The 19776-nt window shown below is 40.4% G+C and overlaps 1 protein-coding gene across 1 annotated transcript in view; it reads right to left on the reverse strand.

The window, feature by feature from the left end:
• The window catches only part of LOC122662984, a 76686-nt gene that overhangs the window by 20147 nt on the left and 36763 nt on the right, over window positions 1-19776 (reverse strand). Inside the window, exon 4 of the mRNA XM_043858690.1 lies at window positions 9395-9485. Coding sequence (XP_043714625.1) covers window positions 9395-9485 — 91 coding nt within the window. The remainder of the gene's footprint in view (window positions 1-9394; window positions 9486-19776) is intronic.

Below are 19776 nucleotides of genomic sequence, written 5' to 3' on the forward strand. Positions count from 1 at the left end.
CGTTGTCGACTCCGCTCAAGGGTCCAACCATGCCAGTCCTATATCTTTGCAATAGACTTGATGAAAGATATGCCTATAGTGTGGCTCCTCGAAGAGCAAACACTTCTTAGATATCATAAATGCTCATTTGGGAGAATCAACTTATGCATCCACCGCATAAAGTGGTGAGTAAATTTGTTTTATGTTTACTAATTCATAGTATTATTATTTACTAATTACCTATGCATTTAACAATACCTCTATTCTATATGTCATATTTCAAAGATACTACTTGAACCCTAAGTATCAATATAACAATAGGCTTGGGTTGGAAACTCAACTTATTGATCTTGTGAAATAAGTAGTAAGAAGTTGGAGCGATGGTGCGCACTACAAGCAATTTGCAACAATGAAGTGAGTTCATTTGGAAACTCAACTTATTCATGCTTTCAAATAAGTGAGGAAGAAGTACTTACTAATTTTCCACATGGGTGTAGATCAAGGTATCGAGGGATGCATGGGAAGTTTTGAACCGAGGTCTGCGATACAAGGCAGAGCACGTGGTGATGCTGGTAATTCTTTTAAGTTTTAAATTACATATGTATTGAAATTTGAAAGTTGAAAGTTGAAACAAAGATTTGGACACATGTCTTTTTGTTGTAAACTTGTAATGCAAATGAATGGTGGGTGTTGTATGGGGAATCGGCTGAAAACTTAAGAAGAATAGCAATTAAAGTCCTCGCCCAAACATGTCTCGCATCTAGTTGAGAGGAACTGAGTACCTTGCACTCATCCACTCCAAGAGCGCAATGCAGATTGGGGTCTCAACGCTTATCCGACATGGTGTATGTGCACTACAACTTGAGGCTGAACCGCAACACATACGCACGGGACGTGCGGGACAGTAGGGGCACCATTGATCTAGCCGACATCTTTCAAGTGACTGACGATGAGGACCCTATCAGGATTGGGTAAGGGATAGAGGTGAGCCTGTTGGATGAGGAGGGAGGTAGGCCCGACCCATGATAGCTCCCGAGATTGGTGCCGATGCGGACGAGTATATGGCCGACGAGGGTCGATACATGCAAGGGAAGCTCACCCATACCATTCCAACCCACGGTGGCAATGTTAAGCCGATGATGAAGACTCGGTCTAAGTCCTCAAATGATGATGATGATGATGGTGATGATGGTGATGATGGCGATGCCGGTGGTGCGCGATGGTGATGCCGCGGTGGTGGTACCCGGTGGTGGTGATGTTGGTGGCGGTGATGCTGGTGAAGAATTTGACAAGACGCAGAGCGTTATGTGGTAGACCAGAGGCCCAGGATACGGCACCTGTAGAGCCACTTCGATCCACTGGAGAGACACAGCTTGATCATGCCACACAAGATACGGACCACGGAGCACGTGCCCCCGCACCCACTCACCGAGAGGCCCCCACATACATACAACAGAAGCGTAGGGGTCGACAAACACAGCTGCAACCTCGATCACATGGACATTGATAACCTATCTAGCTCTGCTGGTGGTTCGAGTATGGTGATAGGAGGAGGACCGACCGGACATTCGGGCGTGCCCCATCTTTTGACGCACATGCCACCCATTGGCATCGGATTATGGGTGCTACAACCTTACATGGATATGGATATGGATCATCATCATAGGGCATTAGTGGGGTAGGGACTATGACTACTACCCCACCCAGTGGACATACTCGGATCATCTTTGTAGATAACATCTTTGCATACCCTAGCTGACCTAGCTACCAACCTCACCAGCCATACATGCACCAATGCCATCGCTCGCCCGGGCGCCAACATCATATCACAGTGGATCATCTTCTTCACGGATCGGATCGATTGGTAACCCTAGTTTATATCCTAGGATAGGTTACCTACAGTATGTTGATGATTCCATTTACGTGACACTTGTGGATGACTACACCGCTTCTTCTCCGATTCTATACCGTGGTCCACATATGTCCTTCAAACAGAGCAATGGACGCCGACTCCAAACGAGGCATGAGCTGGATTGATCCAGGAGGCACAACAACTACTATTTAGCGCTTGTAATTTGTAACTTAAGTTGTGATTTCATTAATCTATGTGTATTTAACTATTTATACATTAGGTCGGCACCATATGTCAATCAAGGGTGCAAGCCCAAAACACCAATTTGAATTCACATTTTTACAATTTTATGGTTTAAATGTGTTTATTGCTTAAATAAGGCTGTCCATGAAGTTTTTGTGCCTAGATATGGCCAAATAGCCCCTGAGATTGACCCCAAATATTGCAGAAAAAAATGCAATATTTCGGCATATATTTAGCGATATCTCGGATATTTCGGATATCTCGGTAGGCCCGAGATACCGATATATCGCGAGATATAGTATTATGCTTGCCACACAAATTGTCACCTCGGCGTCGGATGGAGCGCCTTGGTTCACTTTGGTTTGTGGCGGGTTGACTTATTGTGTAAGTTTTTTTTTGTATAAATAGATGTAGTTTCTAATATAACTATTGGTTTATGTACACGTTCTGATGGAGGTGAAAAGCACGGAATCATATAAAAAAAAGGTAGAAGATCCAAAATCAATTTCAACACTTTGGCTTCATTTTCCTCTGTTCCTATCTTCATTCACGCTCCATGGAAGAGAAAACTGAAACCCTAAGTGGCACTCTGCCCTTACCGGTGGCACACTTCCCTTTCCAGAAGAGAAAACTGAAACCCTAAGTTGCACCCTCACCGGCGGCACACTTCCCTTTCCAGCGACACCATATCTGGTGGCACCATGCCCTTGATTTGAGGTAGATGTTCTCCTGCCTTCCTGGTTTTTTTCACTCTTGTTTTTTCTACCGCTGTGTTCATTCAAATGTTTAATAGTTCAAATGTTCAAGTGTTCTATGTTAATGTTCTATGTTCTTCTCCTTCTTCTATGTTCTGTGTTCAAATGTTCAAAGGGTTGAAGTCTGAAATCTGAAAGTGTATCCAAATTTTATTAGTTTATTTGCTGTTTTGCAATTTGCATTCTCACTGGTTTTACTTTTTTTTTTTTTTGGTAGAATTTATTAAAAAAAAAAAAAAAAAAAGTAAAGCCAGTGTAGCTTACATGTCGATTCTTGATGTAGCATATAAGCATAATTATATCATAGAAATACTATAAATAATGGAATAATTGATACATGAAAAGATTAAAAAAAATATACTACGGCACCTAGGCGGGCGCTTTGTTGCCCAAGTGCCGGCCCTCCGACTGTTTCAATCCGGGTCGGGTTAACCTTTACTGGATCGTTTGAAAGGCCACTCAAGTGTTAGATAAATCAAATCACAAGCACTATTGGCAAAACAGTAAATAACTTGAGGTTTTATAAGGACAATGGCAGAATGATAAATAATCTGAAGTTGTGAAGAAGTGGCAGAGTTGTAAATAAACGAAACTCCCAAACAAAATCAATGGATTTGTAATATGCTAGTGGAAAGGGTAAAGTAGGAAATAAAATAAAAATAAGGATATAGGGTAATAGTTCTAAGAAAGAAGGGTAATATTGGAAAGAACAATAAAAGGGTTTAATATATCACCAAATGGTTGTCTTCAACCTCCAGAAATCAAACCAGCGTCAAGGAGGAAATAGAGTTCAACTGGGGGACGTTGAGAATGGTGTTAGATGGTCCTGTAGCTCTCAGCCAGGTATCGCCTAAGAGTTCCCTTGTCCTCACCCCAATATCAGCTAGATCCAGCATCCAGAGAACTGGAACAACTCCTCTGAAATCGAAACCAGCAAGAGTTGCAGGTTTAGGTATGGGTGCTGATTAGCATCTCTCAAGTCTCAACAGAACAGGATTTTGAGAGTGAAACTTTGGGGTTATTGTCGCCTGGGGCAGGTGTGAACACTCCCAAAGGATGAGGGAGAACTGAAGAGGGGAGGGACCGATCGAATCTGAGTTTGGGAAAACCAAAGTACCACTAGAACAGGAGAAAAAACAGAAAAGAAGAAGGAGAATAGAAGAAGAAAAGGAGGAGGATGGAGGTCACACAACCATTGCTATGTACCAACCGGCACCATAAACAACTCAACTAAATTCTCATTCTCAAATCTGCTCAACGAATTGGGTTACAAGCATATTTATATAAAAAAAAATAAGTTTCCTAAATGAAGCCTAAAACAGAAATAGAATTAAATCTACTTCTTAATTACTTCCTAATACGTAGATTAACTAAAATAGAAACTCGATAAAATTCAAATTGGTAATTCCCTAATTGCTACCCGAAATAAAAAATTAAATATATTTCCCAAATAAAATAATTACTAAATATCATACTGAACCTAAAACCCACTTGGACCCGGTTCGTCCTCATATGGGTCCCTCAACGGGTTTAGCCTGGTCCAACAAATTGCTCCTACATCAACTCCCCTAGTATTGAGAAAAACTCGACCACGAGTTCTATAAAATGAAAGGATCAACACCACTCGATCATCCACAATCAATATCTTTGGTGGGGCGATGCTCCAATGCATCTCACGATCAAATGTCACGATCTTTTGATGGCCATTAGCAAACGACATCTCTTCGATGGGAATCTGATCGTGGGGTTTCACAATTAAAATCAAACCGTCGATCAACTCTTCAACTGCAACTTTGACCAGACCGTGCAATTCCACTTGATCACCACTCTCTTGTCCACCTTTTCTATCACCACTGACTCATCCTCAAAGGCTTCCAGCATGTTGCACACTTTATCATAGAAGCAGTTGGAACTATCTTTGAGTTCTCGAAAACCCAATCGAAGATCCCGAAAAATTTATTTGATATCGGACAATCCATCCCAAAATTCCTTCACGAACAGCTCCAAAAGAATAATAAATTCAGGGTCGATTGTCATCGAGGATTTCGGCTCTGATACCAATTACCAATTTGCTGCAATCTGGGTCGAGTTAACCTTTATTTGATCGTTTGAGGTCCCACTCAAGTGTTAGATAAATCAAATCACAAGCACTAGTGACAAAACAATAAATAACTTGAGGTCTTATAAGGACAATGGCAGAATGGTAAATAATCTGAAGTTGTGAAAGAGTGGCAGAGTTGTAAATTATCAGAACTCTAAAACATGAGTAAAAGATTCAACGTGTGGGTAGAAAGAGTATCCTTGGAACTGAACACTTTGGGGATAATCAGAATAACATCATAAAATAAGTAGGTTTTGTGTAAATAAGATTAGTTGTCCTTACTTGCAAATTTCAAGTCTTATATCTTTTTCAACTTTTGACAAAGAATAGTAACCCAAAATACAAAACGGTAAAACCAAGACCTCCATCTCTGGTTGTCCATTCGAAGTGCAACTTTGGGAGAGAGATCGCTAGTCAAACCCTTGATTCCAACCGGGTTAAATACATGTACCCCCCTAAAATGTACCCAATATTCCTCATGCACCCCTAAGCTTCTGACAATTCCACACGCACCCCCTCAAAATTCCACGTACACCCCCTACTTTTCAACCTAAAGCCATTTAAGTCCAAGCCGTTAATTTAGGCGTTACATGCTAAAAACTTTGTTTTATTGACCAAACTACCCTTTCTTCTAACCACTCCTAAAATTTGAAAAGACCAGATTGCCTGGACCTATTTGTTCATAAATTGAATAGACTATTTTGCCCTACCGAAGAGTACAGAGCACTTGCTGCTCCGGCGAGGCAACCACCTCCCTGCTCCGTGACGACATCCTTCTCTAGCAAACACCTCTTACCCATATTCTGACAAACCCTACAATAAACCCATCTCTCCATTCTCAACTATTCATCTCTACCCAAATCCCCTGCTACCTCAATTGGAGCTACCCACCTATTCTCTGCAATAAAGATCAACACAGCAACGCTTTCCCATCTCTGCATCTAAGATGGGGCTTCTCTCTCTTCCTTAAAAGGGTCTCCAGATTAGGTGCCCCTGAAACATCTTGGAGATCTGGATGCCCGTTTCAGCAGCCCCCGCCATCGATACTCGCTAACGGAGTCGAAGAAGCGCAGTGGGGAGATGAACAGAGGAGAGATTATTTTAAGAAGAGATTAAGAAGGAAACGCTTCGGGAGTGACGTTAACCCTTTAGTTCCTATCTTGATTCCAAATATCTTGTTGCTTTCTCTCTTGTTTTGGAATCCCTTTCCCGAAGATAAACCCTAATAAATTCTTTACTGTGTTTGATTTTCCTCCACTTTCCGCTTTTCTTAATCTACAACCGAGTTGGGTCAGTTGGATGGATTCTATCACGCCCAAAAAATGTATTTTTTGATCTGTTATCTAATGTTTTGCACATTATAATTATGAACTAATCCATGTAAGGAAGCAAAGAGATGACCCAAATGAAGCAGCACCGGTTTCTGAAAATACTGAAATGAATGGGTTCAAGCATCATGCATCACGGTTACAGAACATAAGCGTATCTTTGGCACTTTCAAAATTGAGAGAGAGAGAGAAGATGAAGGGGGCACCGCTGAGCTCGGAGAAGATGAAGGCTGAGATCCAACTCATAGTTCAAAATCTCGTGAAATTTTGGCGATATTTGGCCAAATTTCGTATATCTCGAGCTGTCCGAGATACGATATCAATCCGAAATGAAAAAATACCATATTTCGACGATATCTCGTGAGATATCGACGAAATATCGTGGACTCATGATATATCGCGAGATATTGAAAAAGTCACGTGCAATATTTCGAGTATTTCGGAAATTTCGGAAATCTCGGTAATTTCGGTAATCTCATTTCGAAAATTTCGGAAATCTCGGTCATTTTGGCATTTTATACCCACAGAAAAATACCATATTTTGATGAAAATTTCGGTATCTTGGAAATTTCGGTCAGACCGAAACAAAACGAGATTTAGTACCATGATCCAACTAGGGTTGAGGGAGAGTTCGATTGCGAAAGAGAAAGGGAGAAAGGGAAAAGGGAAAGGGAGAAAGGACGATGTGGGTATTTTGCTTTTTGAAAGATTCTATTGTTTTTGTTTAACTTAAGGGCATTTCGGTAATTTAGCCCTAGCAAGGGTATAATTGTAAACAAGTTTTCTTCACGTTAGCATTTAACACCTAAAATTAACGGCGTGGACTTAAATTGCTTTAGGTTGAAAAGTAGGGGGTGTACGTGGAATTTTGAGGAGGTGCGTGTGGAATTGTCAGAAGCTTAGGGGTGCATGAAGAATATTGGGTACATTTTAGGGGTGTATGTGTATTTAACCCATTCCAGCCAGCATCAGACCAGATCAACAAGCCATAATTTCAAGAAAATTCTGCAACCAGAACCTGGCAGACAAGGTAAGAACCAGATCTTAATCTGAGTTGTAACTCACAACATATGAACCGATTGGAAGCAGGGATCCAGGAGATAAATCGGCCCAACGAAGAGAACCTGTGACTCATATCTCAAGACCAGTCGACCTGTGTTAATGATCCAATGAGACTTTGCCTGAATCCTGGTAGTTCTGCCCAGAAAGAAGAAAACTCCGAAACCCAGTGATAAAGCCGTGAACAGGGATAAAAACAGATGAGAATAGAAATAAGAAGAAATAAGAAGAAATCAGAAGAGGGAAGAGATGCACGCAGGCTCATGACAGCCATCGACTTAACCCAAGTAAATTTCATTCAACTCTCAAATTGATGGATTACATGCCTTTTTATAAAATAAAAGTCCTAATCCTACCTTGAAACTGAAATCATAACTTAAATTTAACTCTATCTAACCTAAACCAGAAAGAATTCTCAAAGAAACCTGGACTCTTACCTTCCTACGATTCTAATAACATGGATAAAATAAAATAAAAAAATTACAAAGAATCCCTATTTGATCCATCTTCTAACTGCATCAACTCTCACGGTCTTAAAAGAACTCGACGGACCAACCCAAGATGCCTCTGTAATTATCTCAATGCTCTGGTGGCACGTATCTTGAGGTAGACGATCGAACTGCAACTCCATTAGCTTCAACTAATTTACAAAACTGTCATCCTCCTTTTGACATTGAAATATACTATTCCGCCACTAGAACTTGGATTGAATGTTTCCTCACTTGGGTGGGCCCGTACGCAATCCAATAAAGATTAATCCAACCCGGATTGCAGCACCAATGCCCCGGGTCGCCTAGGTGCTATGACAACTATAGACCTAGCTATATTTTTGGTAATTTTTTAATAGCTACAATAACACTCTAACCTATCAATTTAGTTGTCAAGGTGGTAAAGCGACCCAAGTCGCTGGAGGGGTGTCGAAGCACTTAGGCGACCCCAAGTGCTATTTTTTATTTCGCCCTTTTGTAACATTATTTAGTATGCTACAATATTTTAGTATGTTATAATATATACCTTATATCATCAAAAATCAACATCAAGCCTTCTCAAGTCATCAAATCAACATTTAGCAATATTTAGTCACATCAAATCATCAAAAATCAACATAGAAATAGAAGACAACAGAACTAAAGAAGCAAGCTATTGGAAGTTTGAAACAATCAAACATACATTTGGTTTACACTGTTATTAGAAAATATGATCTTATCTATAAGTAATTAAATTGTTCTTGATTTAGAGAAATGTTCTTGTTCTCAAAGAAGTTTGACTAGTCAAATGATTTTATTTTTACATGAGACTTTTAGTATTAGGTAGAGCAAAAAACCAGCTTTCCAACAAATCCAAAATTGCTTAAATCTGATTTATATCGAAGAAGTTATGCTCCGGTCAAACCTTATTTAGTATGTGCGAATGCTGCCAAAATCACTCTGAATGAAAATATTTTTTTAGATATCAAAATAAATGAATATTTTACCGCACTTCAGTTTTTTAGCAATGTTTTACCATATTAAGATTTATAGAATTTTTAGATTTCAGAAAAACCCTAGCATTATAAAGTTGAAAATTTTACCTACCGTCAAAAATCCAGTTTTTATTCTTGGGGGGTTGGCTTTATATCTTTTTGGAATTTGTTTTTTAACTATTTTTATTGGATTCAAATAGGAGGTGTATTTGCTTATTTATGAATACTATCTTTAGTAAATATTTTATACTTGGTATAAAATATTTACTGAAATGATATTTGGCATAAATAAGGACCAATACTGGGTTCGATATAACTAAAAACCAGTGCACGGTACCTTGCAATAAGGTGGAGGCCGCCTAGGCCCCAACAAAACCGCCTGGACGTCTAGGCAACACCTTGACAACTATGCTATCAATTGACAAAAGTTTAGTAGGCAATGTGACTAGGTTGCGGTTTTGGGTTGCTAATACAAGCAGGACAAGAATGCCACATGCATGTTTCACAATTTGACTAAATTTGCCAAGCTAAATAATATGAAAGATGAAACCAAAGGAATCTAAATAAATTTGGTGAATATTAAACAATCAAAGTGACTAAAAATAGGAGTCTCACCTGAGGAACAGCACAGTCAGAATGGATAGGGTCCCAAAGGACAGCACAAGAGCAGTCCCAGTCATCCGTTTGAACTTCAAAAAGTGGAGCCCTGTGTTAAACATCCAAAATGTTACCATATATCCAGCCTATATTAAATTATACAAGTAAAAAATATTTTATAGAACAACATGAAAGATCATTGTAGGGAGGGGGGAAGGGAAAAGTAGTACACTAAAAAGAAGATGCTTAAAAAGCTAAAGCTTATTTGTCTTAATAAGCATGTTTTAAACCATATGCTCACATATCCATCTGGATTTGGATAGACCTCACTTCAAAAGGTAGAGCAGTATCCAAAACCAGTCCTAGCAATCAACGTAAACCATCGGAATTGTCAAATCCACGACTGACCAAATTTACAAATAAAGAGAAGAAAGTTTTGTCCAAAACTCTAAACCCTGAACATTTTCTGGTTAAACTCTTTGCAGAAACAAATAATATTTTTTAGGTTATTGATGTAATCTTGGGGTTTGGAAACCCTGTTGGATTCACTTATGGGCCCACACAAAGAGTGATGGCAAAACAATAGAGTGAAGTTTACAAGGGTGTTAGAAACCAGAATCTGGATAAACAAGTCTATAGGAGAAGAGGAGAAGAAGCAAAGAAGAGAAGAAGAGAGAAGAAGAACAGATATTTTTCATGTTCTTTCTTTAAAGGAAATACACCTATTTATAGATGGTTCCATCATAACCATTTACAAACAAAGTCACCCAACACCCACCTACATTTGACAATGGAGGCAGTGATGCAGCTCCCAGAAGGAAGAAGAAGAAGAAGAAGAAGAAGCCCTGAACTTGGGGTTTGAATAGGGAGCCATAGATTAGGATTTATATTTTTCGATACTTAGTTTATTTTTCTGTTTTTAGATTGAACCAGTTTAGAATTGGTTGCATCCAATTGGTTCAATTGGTCTAATTTAAGTGAAGTGTTCATATTGGTCAATAGGTCCTTATATCCTATTAGCTAACATGGAATCTACTTTAAATTAGTTGTTTTTTAAGTTAGATTCTCTTATTTTAAGTTAATAGGGGTAGTTAGGATATTTTACTGTTTTAAATTAGTAATTTGATTGTAATTAGATCCCTTCCACGATTTTAAGTGAGGAGGAAGTTAGATTGTATTAGGACTTGGCCTTTGGCCATTAGTTATTAAAGGAGAAATCGTGGGAGGCTCCCCCACAGATTATTTGAGTTTAAAGTATAATTCGTTGGCTGCCATTGCTGTTGTTCCTTGCTCCCCTGTGTGAGTGTGCATCCTTGTGGACTTCAAGGTGGAAGGGTGGGTGGATTCCTACGACTCCTTAAGCCGTGACGGCTGGGAGGATCTCTCTCTGAAGGTGGTTTCATCCTTCATCCCTCAAGCTGCTGCTGGTGGAATCCTGTGGTAAGTTGAGTTTAATTTCTGTTTTATCTTTCCTTCTCCTTCCCCATTCAATCCTTTATTTTCTGATTTAATTCCTAAACCCTAGTTCAGTTACAGCCTCAACCAACCATCAAAATTCATTCATATTTCAGTCACAACTCCTTTACATCATCCCCTCCACTCGATATTCATCTCAGCCCTATCCAGCCATCTAAACCCTAAGTCCCCATTAACCCCCATAAACCTAAAAACCCTAAATTCCTGGTAAGGCATATTCAGCCATCAAAAAACCCCCTGCTGCAACCGAACCTTCCCCTTAGCCCCTCTAATACTCGACCTCAGCCCCAGCCCATAAATCCCACTTTAAACCCTAGTTTTGGTTGTTTTCTTAATTTCTAAAAACCCGAAACCCTAACCCTAAATCTGCAGAATCATAAAACCTAACCAAATCCTATTTTTTTTATATCAAAGTAGTCCCCTAAACCTACTGATCATTACCATATATTACTTTCATCCATAACCCTAGCCTAAACCCTAGGTTAGCCCTAACAGCCCCAAATCTGCCCCAAACAGCAGACTCGATCAGAATCTGATTTCACCTGGCTCCTAATAGGATTATCTCCTATTCTAGGACTACATTAGGCAGCCTCCCAATTAAGGCTGCCTCCTTTTGTTGACAATGGAGGAGGCTCCCAACACCCACCTACATTTGACAATGGAGGCAGCCTCCCAATTAAGGCTGCCTTCCTTTGTTGACAATAGAGGACGATGGTGGAATACCCAATCTACCCTTTCTAATACTCCGCCTCAAGCTAGAGCATATATATCAATCACGCCCAGCTTGTTACAAATGTAGCCAACCCTCCCACTCCCTAAAGACTTAGTAAAAATATCAGTAAGTTGTTCTCCAGTCTTGACATACTTTGTAGAGATTATGCCCCGCTGGAGTTTTTCTCTCACAAAGTGACAATCCACTTCAATATGTTTAGCTCTCTCATGGAATACATGGTTTGAGGCAATATGTATTGCTGCCTGGTTGTCACACCAAAACTGCATCGGTGGAGAATTCTCAAACCCAAAGTCAGTCAACAACATCTTCAACCAGACCAGCTCAGAAGTAGCATGTGCCATGGCTCGATGTTCTGATTCTGCACTTGATCTAGCCACTACACTTTGTTTCTTGCTCTTCCATGAGACAAGGTTACCTCCAACAAATATACAGTAACCTGTAGTCGATCTTCGATCAATCGGTGATCCAACCCAATCTGCATCAGAAAATCCCTCAACCCATGTATGTCCATGATCAGTATACACTAACCTGCGTCCTGGAGCCAGCTTGAGATATCTCAAAATCCGAATGACAGCATCCCAGTGAGGAGCCCTAGGAGATGACATGACCTGACTCACAACACTGACCGAAAATGAGATGTCAGGCCGAGAGAATGTCAAGTAATTCAGTTTTCCAACCAACCTTTTATACCTTCCTGGATCATCAAGAGCATCTCCCTCATCTGCAACAAGTTTGACATTGGGATCCATTGGATTATCAAGAGGTTTACACCCTAACATCCTAGTTTCTGTAAGCAAATCAAGAGTATACTTCTGCTGTGAGAGAGATATTCCCTTCCTGGATTGAGCCACTTTAACTCCTAGGAAATAATGCAATTTTCCCAAATCCTTAGTCTGAAATCTCTGTTGCAGATGAGTTTTCAAATTATCAATTCCAGTAGAATCATCGCCAGTAATCACGATGTCATCAACATATACAATTAGAAAAATCCTATCGGCACTGGTCTGACGAGAGAAAAGAGAGCAATCGCTATTGCACCGTGACAAACCAAACTCAAGTACTACCTCTGTAAAGCGGCCAAACCAGGCCCTCGGAGACTGTTTCAGTCCATACAATGATTTCTTTAGTTTATAAACCAACCCAGACTCCCCCTGAGCAACAAACCCAGGAGGTTGCTCCATATACACCTCCTCCTACAGAATAAGTGCAGATCACCATGGAGGAAAGCATTCTTGACATCCAGCTGATGCATAGGCCACCAATGAGAGGCGACAAGAGAGATCAAGATACGAACGGAAGATAGCTTGGCAACCGGAGAAAATGTATCCAAGTAATCTACACCATACACCTGTGCATAGCCTTTGGCCACCAAGCAAGCTTTCAGGCGAGCAAGAGAGCCATTAGCATTAATCTTGACTATATAGACCCAACGACAACCAATTGCAGACTTCCAGCGGGAAATGGAACAAGGTCCCAAATGTGGTTATGTTCCAAAGCCTGTAATTCTTCTTCCATAGCTATCCTCCAGCCAGAAATAGATAATGCCTCTGCAATTGTCTTAGGAACAGGATGAGATGCAATAGTGGAAAGACAGGTTTGAAAGGTAGAAGATAAACCAGAATAAGAAACATGAGAAGATAGAGGGTGCTGAACACACCGACGTGTACCTTTTCGATGAGCAATGGGTTGGTCCAAGTCAGAAATAATAAGGGCGGGGGTAGGATCAGCAGACGGCAAAGATGCGGCATCAAGTGGAGGAGCAATGGGGGCAGCAGCTTCTTCCCTTGGACGACGGCGGTAAACATTAATAACAGGAGGCTGCAAAGGAGATTGAATAACACAAAGAGGAATATCCTTATCTAAGGAAGGAACCACACGAGGCTCATCCACATATGACTGAGACTCGAAGAAAGAAACATCAGCAGCAAGAAAATACTTACGAAGAACAGGAGAATAACACCAATACCCCTTCTGAACACGAGAATAACCCATAAAAATGCATTTAATAGCTTTGGGATCTAACTTAGATAATCTCGGATTATGGTCTCGAATAAAGCAGACACACCCAAAGATACGTGATGGCAATGGAAACAGAGATTGAGAAGGAAAAAGCAAAGCATGAGGAATCCACTAACCAAAAGAGAAGAAGGCATACGATTAATAAGATGACAAGCAGTTCATACTGCATCAGCCTAAAAAGCCTTGACTTTCATTTCAAAGAGAAGGGACCGAGTAACTTCCATCAAGTGGCGGTTCTTCCTTTCTGCCACACCATTTTGTTGGGGTGTGTCAGAATAGGAAGACTGATGAATGATTCCATGAGTGGTCATAAAGTTAGAAAAAGGAGTAGAAAAATATTCCCGTGCATTATCACTACGGAAAATTTTAACATAACATCCAAATTGATTCTTAATTTCAGCAATAAATGAGGAAAAGATGGAAAACAATTCAGACCGACATTTCATTAAGTATAACCAAGTAACACAAGAATGGTCATCAACAAAAGTAACAAAATATTTAAAGCCCAGTGAGAGCGTTACACGACAAGGACCCCACACATCAGAATGAACTAAAGAAAAAGGATGTGGGGCCCATTTATTGACAAGAGGGAGATAACTCACACGGTGGAGCTTGCCAAACTGACACGACTCACAATTTAAAACTGAAAGGGAACGAAAACTAGGAAAAAGTTTCTGCAAACTCTGTAAGGAAGGATGACCAAGCCGAAAATGGATCTGATGAGGGAAGGATGTACTCGAACAGGCAACCGAAAGTGTGTCGTCAAGAAGATATAGCCCCTCGGATAACTTGCCTCTACCAATCGTCTTCTTCGTTTGCAAATCCTAAAAAACACAAGAATCAGGGAAAAAGGTTATGGAACAGTTGTAGGCATTGGTGAGTTGACTAACAGATAAGAGATTAAAAGGAAATTTGGGTAAATACAATACAGAAGATAATGACAAGGAAGAAGTGGGCTGAACAGTATCAGTGCCTTTGACTATAGCAAAGGAACCGCCAGCGAGAGTAACACTGGAATTAGAGGTCTGTAAGAAGGAAAAGATACCTGAGGTTCCAGACATATGGTCTAAGGCCCCTGAATCGATAATCCAGGGCCTAGAGCTGGAAAGACACATGGTGGCATTACCTGTCTGAACAAAAGTAGCAGTGGAAGAAATGTCTTGAGAGGCCTTTCCTTGGCTATAGCGGGCATATTCCTCCTCTGTCATGGTCAAAGTCACACGACGGTCTTTCATAGGCACAAATGGGGATGCCGGTTCACTACTAGCAGTGTTAGCTGTCTTGGACTGTGGGGGTTTGCCACAATGATGACAAGTCCTCGCAGAACCAAATTTATCAAACTTATCAGATGAATCTTGAGTACCAATAGGTATTGCAGCGGGAGGATTTTTAGCAAGCTAACAACCCCCACCATGACCACTACTAACAAGGGCAGTGCTATCACCAGATGAAGAAGCTCGAGTTGTGTCACGAGACACCCTTAGAACCCTAGAAAAGGTATCAGCAACAGATGGAACTGTAACACCTCCAAGAATCTGAGATCGAACAGATTCGAATTCTAGGCCCAAACTGCCGAAGAAACCCATAACCGCCAACTTCTCACGTTGTTGTTGCATTTGTGTCACATCAGATGTAATGGGCAGCAAGGCATTCAGTTCTTCCTACACTCTTTTAAAGTCTACAAAATGCTGTGTAACAGGACGACCCTTCCGATCAACCTGATAAAACTTTTGGGACAGCTCATAAATCCTAGAGAGATTGTTGTGTCCAGAATATTAAACAGCTAGATAATCCCATAGTTCTTGAACATTATCAATGTGAGTCACAAGATCTACGATATTACTATCCATAGAGTTCAACATCTGTCCTAAGATACGGGCATCAGTAATCTCCCAAGTAGTTCTATCCATGCTAGCAGGTTTCTTCCCAGTCAAATGATTTTTCTCACCTCTACCTGTGAGAACCAAGGACACAATCTTGTGCCATTGCTGAAAATTCTGACTGCCTTCCAACTTCTTGGAAGTCAGGAAATTTGATGAAGAGGATACCACCTCAGTCACCGTCTTTGTATCCTTGGATGTCTCACCCATGAATGCCTTCAAACAAAAAGGAACACCAAGAAAATACCAAACAAACAGCAACAGCCCTCAAACAATCACCAGAAATACTATAAAGCAAGTCAACCAAACATCACACAGCCAATCACACAACCGAACATTACACAGTCCATAAAAAAAAAATCGATAAAATCGATTTAAACATATATCTCCGCGATATTGAGAGCAAACTAGCAGCACAACAGTCCCAAAAATCGTTTCATAAAATCGATATCAAAGTAATAGACTTCAAAATAGTCCAAATCCAATCAACCATAAACTAATGTAAAAGACATTGAACCTGAGTTTGAGTAATGATCGATGTCTTTAAATCATCATGGCAGCCTTCAAAACTTCAAAACTGGGGTAAGATACCCCCTGCAGCAGAGAAGAAACCAAAAGTCTTCAAAACTTGATTGAGTCTATCCCACCTTCTTTTGTCGATTGTAGAAGCAATAAAAGGACCGAGAGAAAGGAATGGAAGCGTGTTCTTCTTGATCAGATCGCTCTTATAGCTCTGATACCATGTTAGAAACTAAAATCTAGATAAACAAGTCTATAGTAGAAGAGGAGAAGAAGAGAGAAGAGGAACAGATATTTTTCATGTTTTTTCTTTGAAGGAAATACACCTATTTATAGATGGTTCCATCATAACCATCTACAAGCAAAATCACCCAACACCCACATACGTTTGACAATGGAGGCAGCCTCCCAATTAAGGCTGCCTCCCTTTGTTGACAATGGAACACCCACCTACATTTGACAATGGAGGCAGCCACCCAATTAAGGCTGCCTTCCATTGTTGACAATTGAGGATGATGGGGGAATACCCAATCTACCCTTTCTAACAAAGGGGATGGCAGAATTGTAAAAAAGATGAATCTTAAAGGATTAAAATGGAATCAAAGGAGGAAGGATATAAAAGGGTTTGATTTATTGAATAGGGGTAGACTTGGAAGGAAAATAAAGCATAGGACAAAACAGAATTAAAGGAGAAGAGGGACAAACCTGGAAATCATAAAGTAAAGGTTAAAGAAAGAAATATCGAGAAGAGGGGGGATGGACAGGTCGTCTCCTGCCTCTGGACTTTACAAACAGGGCACTAGAACCAGCACCTATACGAAAGAGATTACTCCTTCAGATCTCATATAGATATAGCCGGAAATCCCCAACTCTGGCACTGAAAAGGATGAAGGACCAAAGGAAATCAACCCAACTTCGTGGACTGTCGGTATTGCCCAGAAATAGAATAAAACCAATGGAAAACAGAAGGAATAGAAATAAAGGAGAGGAATAAAGTAAGGATCAGGATAGATGAAGAGAAAGAATAGAACAGAGAAATTAAGAGAGGGGGGAGAAGGAAGAAGAATCGCAGAAGGGAGGCAGAGGTCACACAAACTGATTTGGTACCATTCTGGTAACAAAGCACTCAAAACTTTTCATTCATCAATCCCCAATCTAATGTTGATTACAGCCCGTATAACCGTATTTAAAAGGGAAATAAAAGACTCCTATTTAGACCACACAATGCTAAACCTATCCCGAAACTAAAATAAAACTTTGGACTCAATAGGAAAATCCAAATAACAATCTAAATAAATAAAGGGAAAATTACACTGCGAACCCCTGAGATTTGTCCTAAATACAGAGCGACCCCCTGTGTTTCTAAATTATACAGCTGCACCCGCTGAGTGGACGGTGTTAAATAATACAATGCAAAATGCCAACTTTTCCTTCTTCATTAACCAAAAACTGTTAAATAATACAATTTAAAGGACAAAAAGACCCCTTAACAATTAACAAAATGACGGGTTGAATCCCATCTTCTTCAATCGACCAAAGCAGAGGGCTTTTACCATGGCAGCCGCCATGGTCGCTGCCCACATGGGTGACTGCCATGGTGGCTTCCATGCCGCCAGCCATGATGTCCACTCCTGTTGTCGGCCAATGCCGGTAACCCCCCCCCTTTTTTTTTGGTTGTAAAACGCAGGTGGGAGCTAAACTCCCTGCCGCTGCAACTGATGGTTGGTTGGTAAAACGCCAATTCCTGCAACCTATCCATTAAAAAGATCGGGGTTAATATCGTCGTCCGACCAAAAATTTTCCCGATAAGGGATAAAAGTATTGACCAGGTGGATTGGTTTCACACTGGAATTAAATAGGAAAATAAGTAGGTTTTGAATCGCCCCAGGGAGGCAAGCTAATCCCTGCCGCTGCAAGATGAGTTAGAGTTCATCTTTATTTCTGTTTTAGAGTAAGAGTCAAGTTTTGATTCAGTTTCAAAATAAGATTAGGATTAGGAGTTGTTTTCCCTTTATATACTTGGCTGTTCCCAACGATTGAGAGTTGGATTTTGGAATAAATTTTGGTTGCAGTGTTGCCTTCATACTTGTTTACGGTACAGTTTCTCTTCCCTAATCTCTGTAATTCCCATACTTGCTGGTTTGAGGCAGAAGCTGGAACCCAATCAACTTCTCTCTTTCCTCTCTCATTCTCTCTAATATTTGGGGTATGTGTGTCTTTTCCTTGAGCGATTACAACCCAAGAGTCGCCTTTGCCGTAAGCTTGCCTGTTGAAAGAGCCACATCGAAACCAGGTTCTGGATTTATCACGCCGTTGGACTGAGTGGCAGAATAAATAGTTGTTGCTGATGGAATATATCACTGCTTTTATCACTTGCATTTGATAGGGCATGGGGTTTCGATCCTTGCCCCAAACTTGCAGAGCCAACAATCCACTAGTTGAAGATTTCTCTTTTGGTACTGGTAGCATTTAGAGGTAGGAGACAATAACCCCATCTCTTCTCGTACTGGTAGCATTTAGAACTCTTCAACTGGGTACACCTGTTTAGATACCCTTTTTTGAGGAGTTCTCTTCTGATTTCCTTCCTTTTTTTTACTGCAATTTCTGGCGAGTTGATTCTTCTACATATTCTTCGGCGAAGAACGAAGGTTCTGGTGACCAGCAGTGGTTTTAGACTTCACTCTCATGGTAGGAATCTAGGTTTTGAATCACCCCAGGGAGGCAATCTAATCCCTGCCGCTGGCACTGATGGTCGGTTGGTAAAACGCAGGTGGAAGCTAAACTCCCTGCCGCTGCAAGAGTGCCAGAACCCTAAACAGGGGAAGAGGGTGTGAAGGGGGTGTGAAGTTATGGATGCCCTATGGGCAAAATGGTAAGCTCAGACCTCATTAGGGGTTTATTAGTCATTTGAAGGCAAACTTTACCAACACCGTAACACCTAACTAACGGAGTGGGGCTAACTGTAACAACTAACCTAAACTCAGGGGGTGCGGCTGTATAATTTAGAAACATGGGGTCGCTCTGTATCTAGGACAAATCTCAGGGGGTCATAGAGTAATGTTCCCATAAATAAATAAACTAAAATATCCTACTATCCTAGGGACACAAAATCAATTGGACCCGGTTCATCTCCATTCAGTTATAGTTAAAGACACGTAGCAGTTTTCAACTGAACTATCTGACCAACTTTTTCCAACCTAATTGACCTGGGCCGGGAGGAAACCAGATCCAATCTCTACTGTATACTTGCGTGGGGATTTATATTAGAGTACATTCTTCACAATCTCCTTGCATTGCTTTGTGGATTAACCCTTCCAAGCTTTTCTAATGTATAATTACACCCATTAGTTTTTAATTGTTGCACTTGGTGACAACTTGGTTTACTGATGGTATAAATGTATTAATTGACATTGCATGTGGCTTGATCAGGCAGCATTGATAACTCAACTGATGATGGACTTGAATTTGGAGCACTTGAAACAAATAAAGCACATCGAACTGACCAGATATGTTTCCCATATTCAACTAGAACTGAAACCTGCCGGCAGCTTCCTACAAATAACCCTATGGGCTCCCTCATTTATTCTATCTTGTATTTCTCAAGCCTTAGAAATTTTGTAGATGAATCTAACCTTCCAGTACTTCTAAGATTTCAAGATCCATATCAAAATTGAACTGTAGAGTAGTCAGTTCTTTAACCATATATGTTATTAGTAATGATCCCATCTTTTAAAATATTGAGAACTCAATCCTAGCAATCAGAACAATACATG

Source organism: Telopea speciosissima, chromosome 5, assembly GCF_018873765.1.
Source record: "Telopea speciosissima isolate NSW1024214 ecotype Mountain lineage chromosome 5, Tspe_v1, whole genome shotgun sequence".
Taxonomy (NCBI): Eukaryota; Viridiplantae; Streptophyta; class Magnoliopsida; order Proteales; family Proteaceae; genus Telopea; species Telopea speciosissima.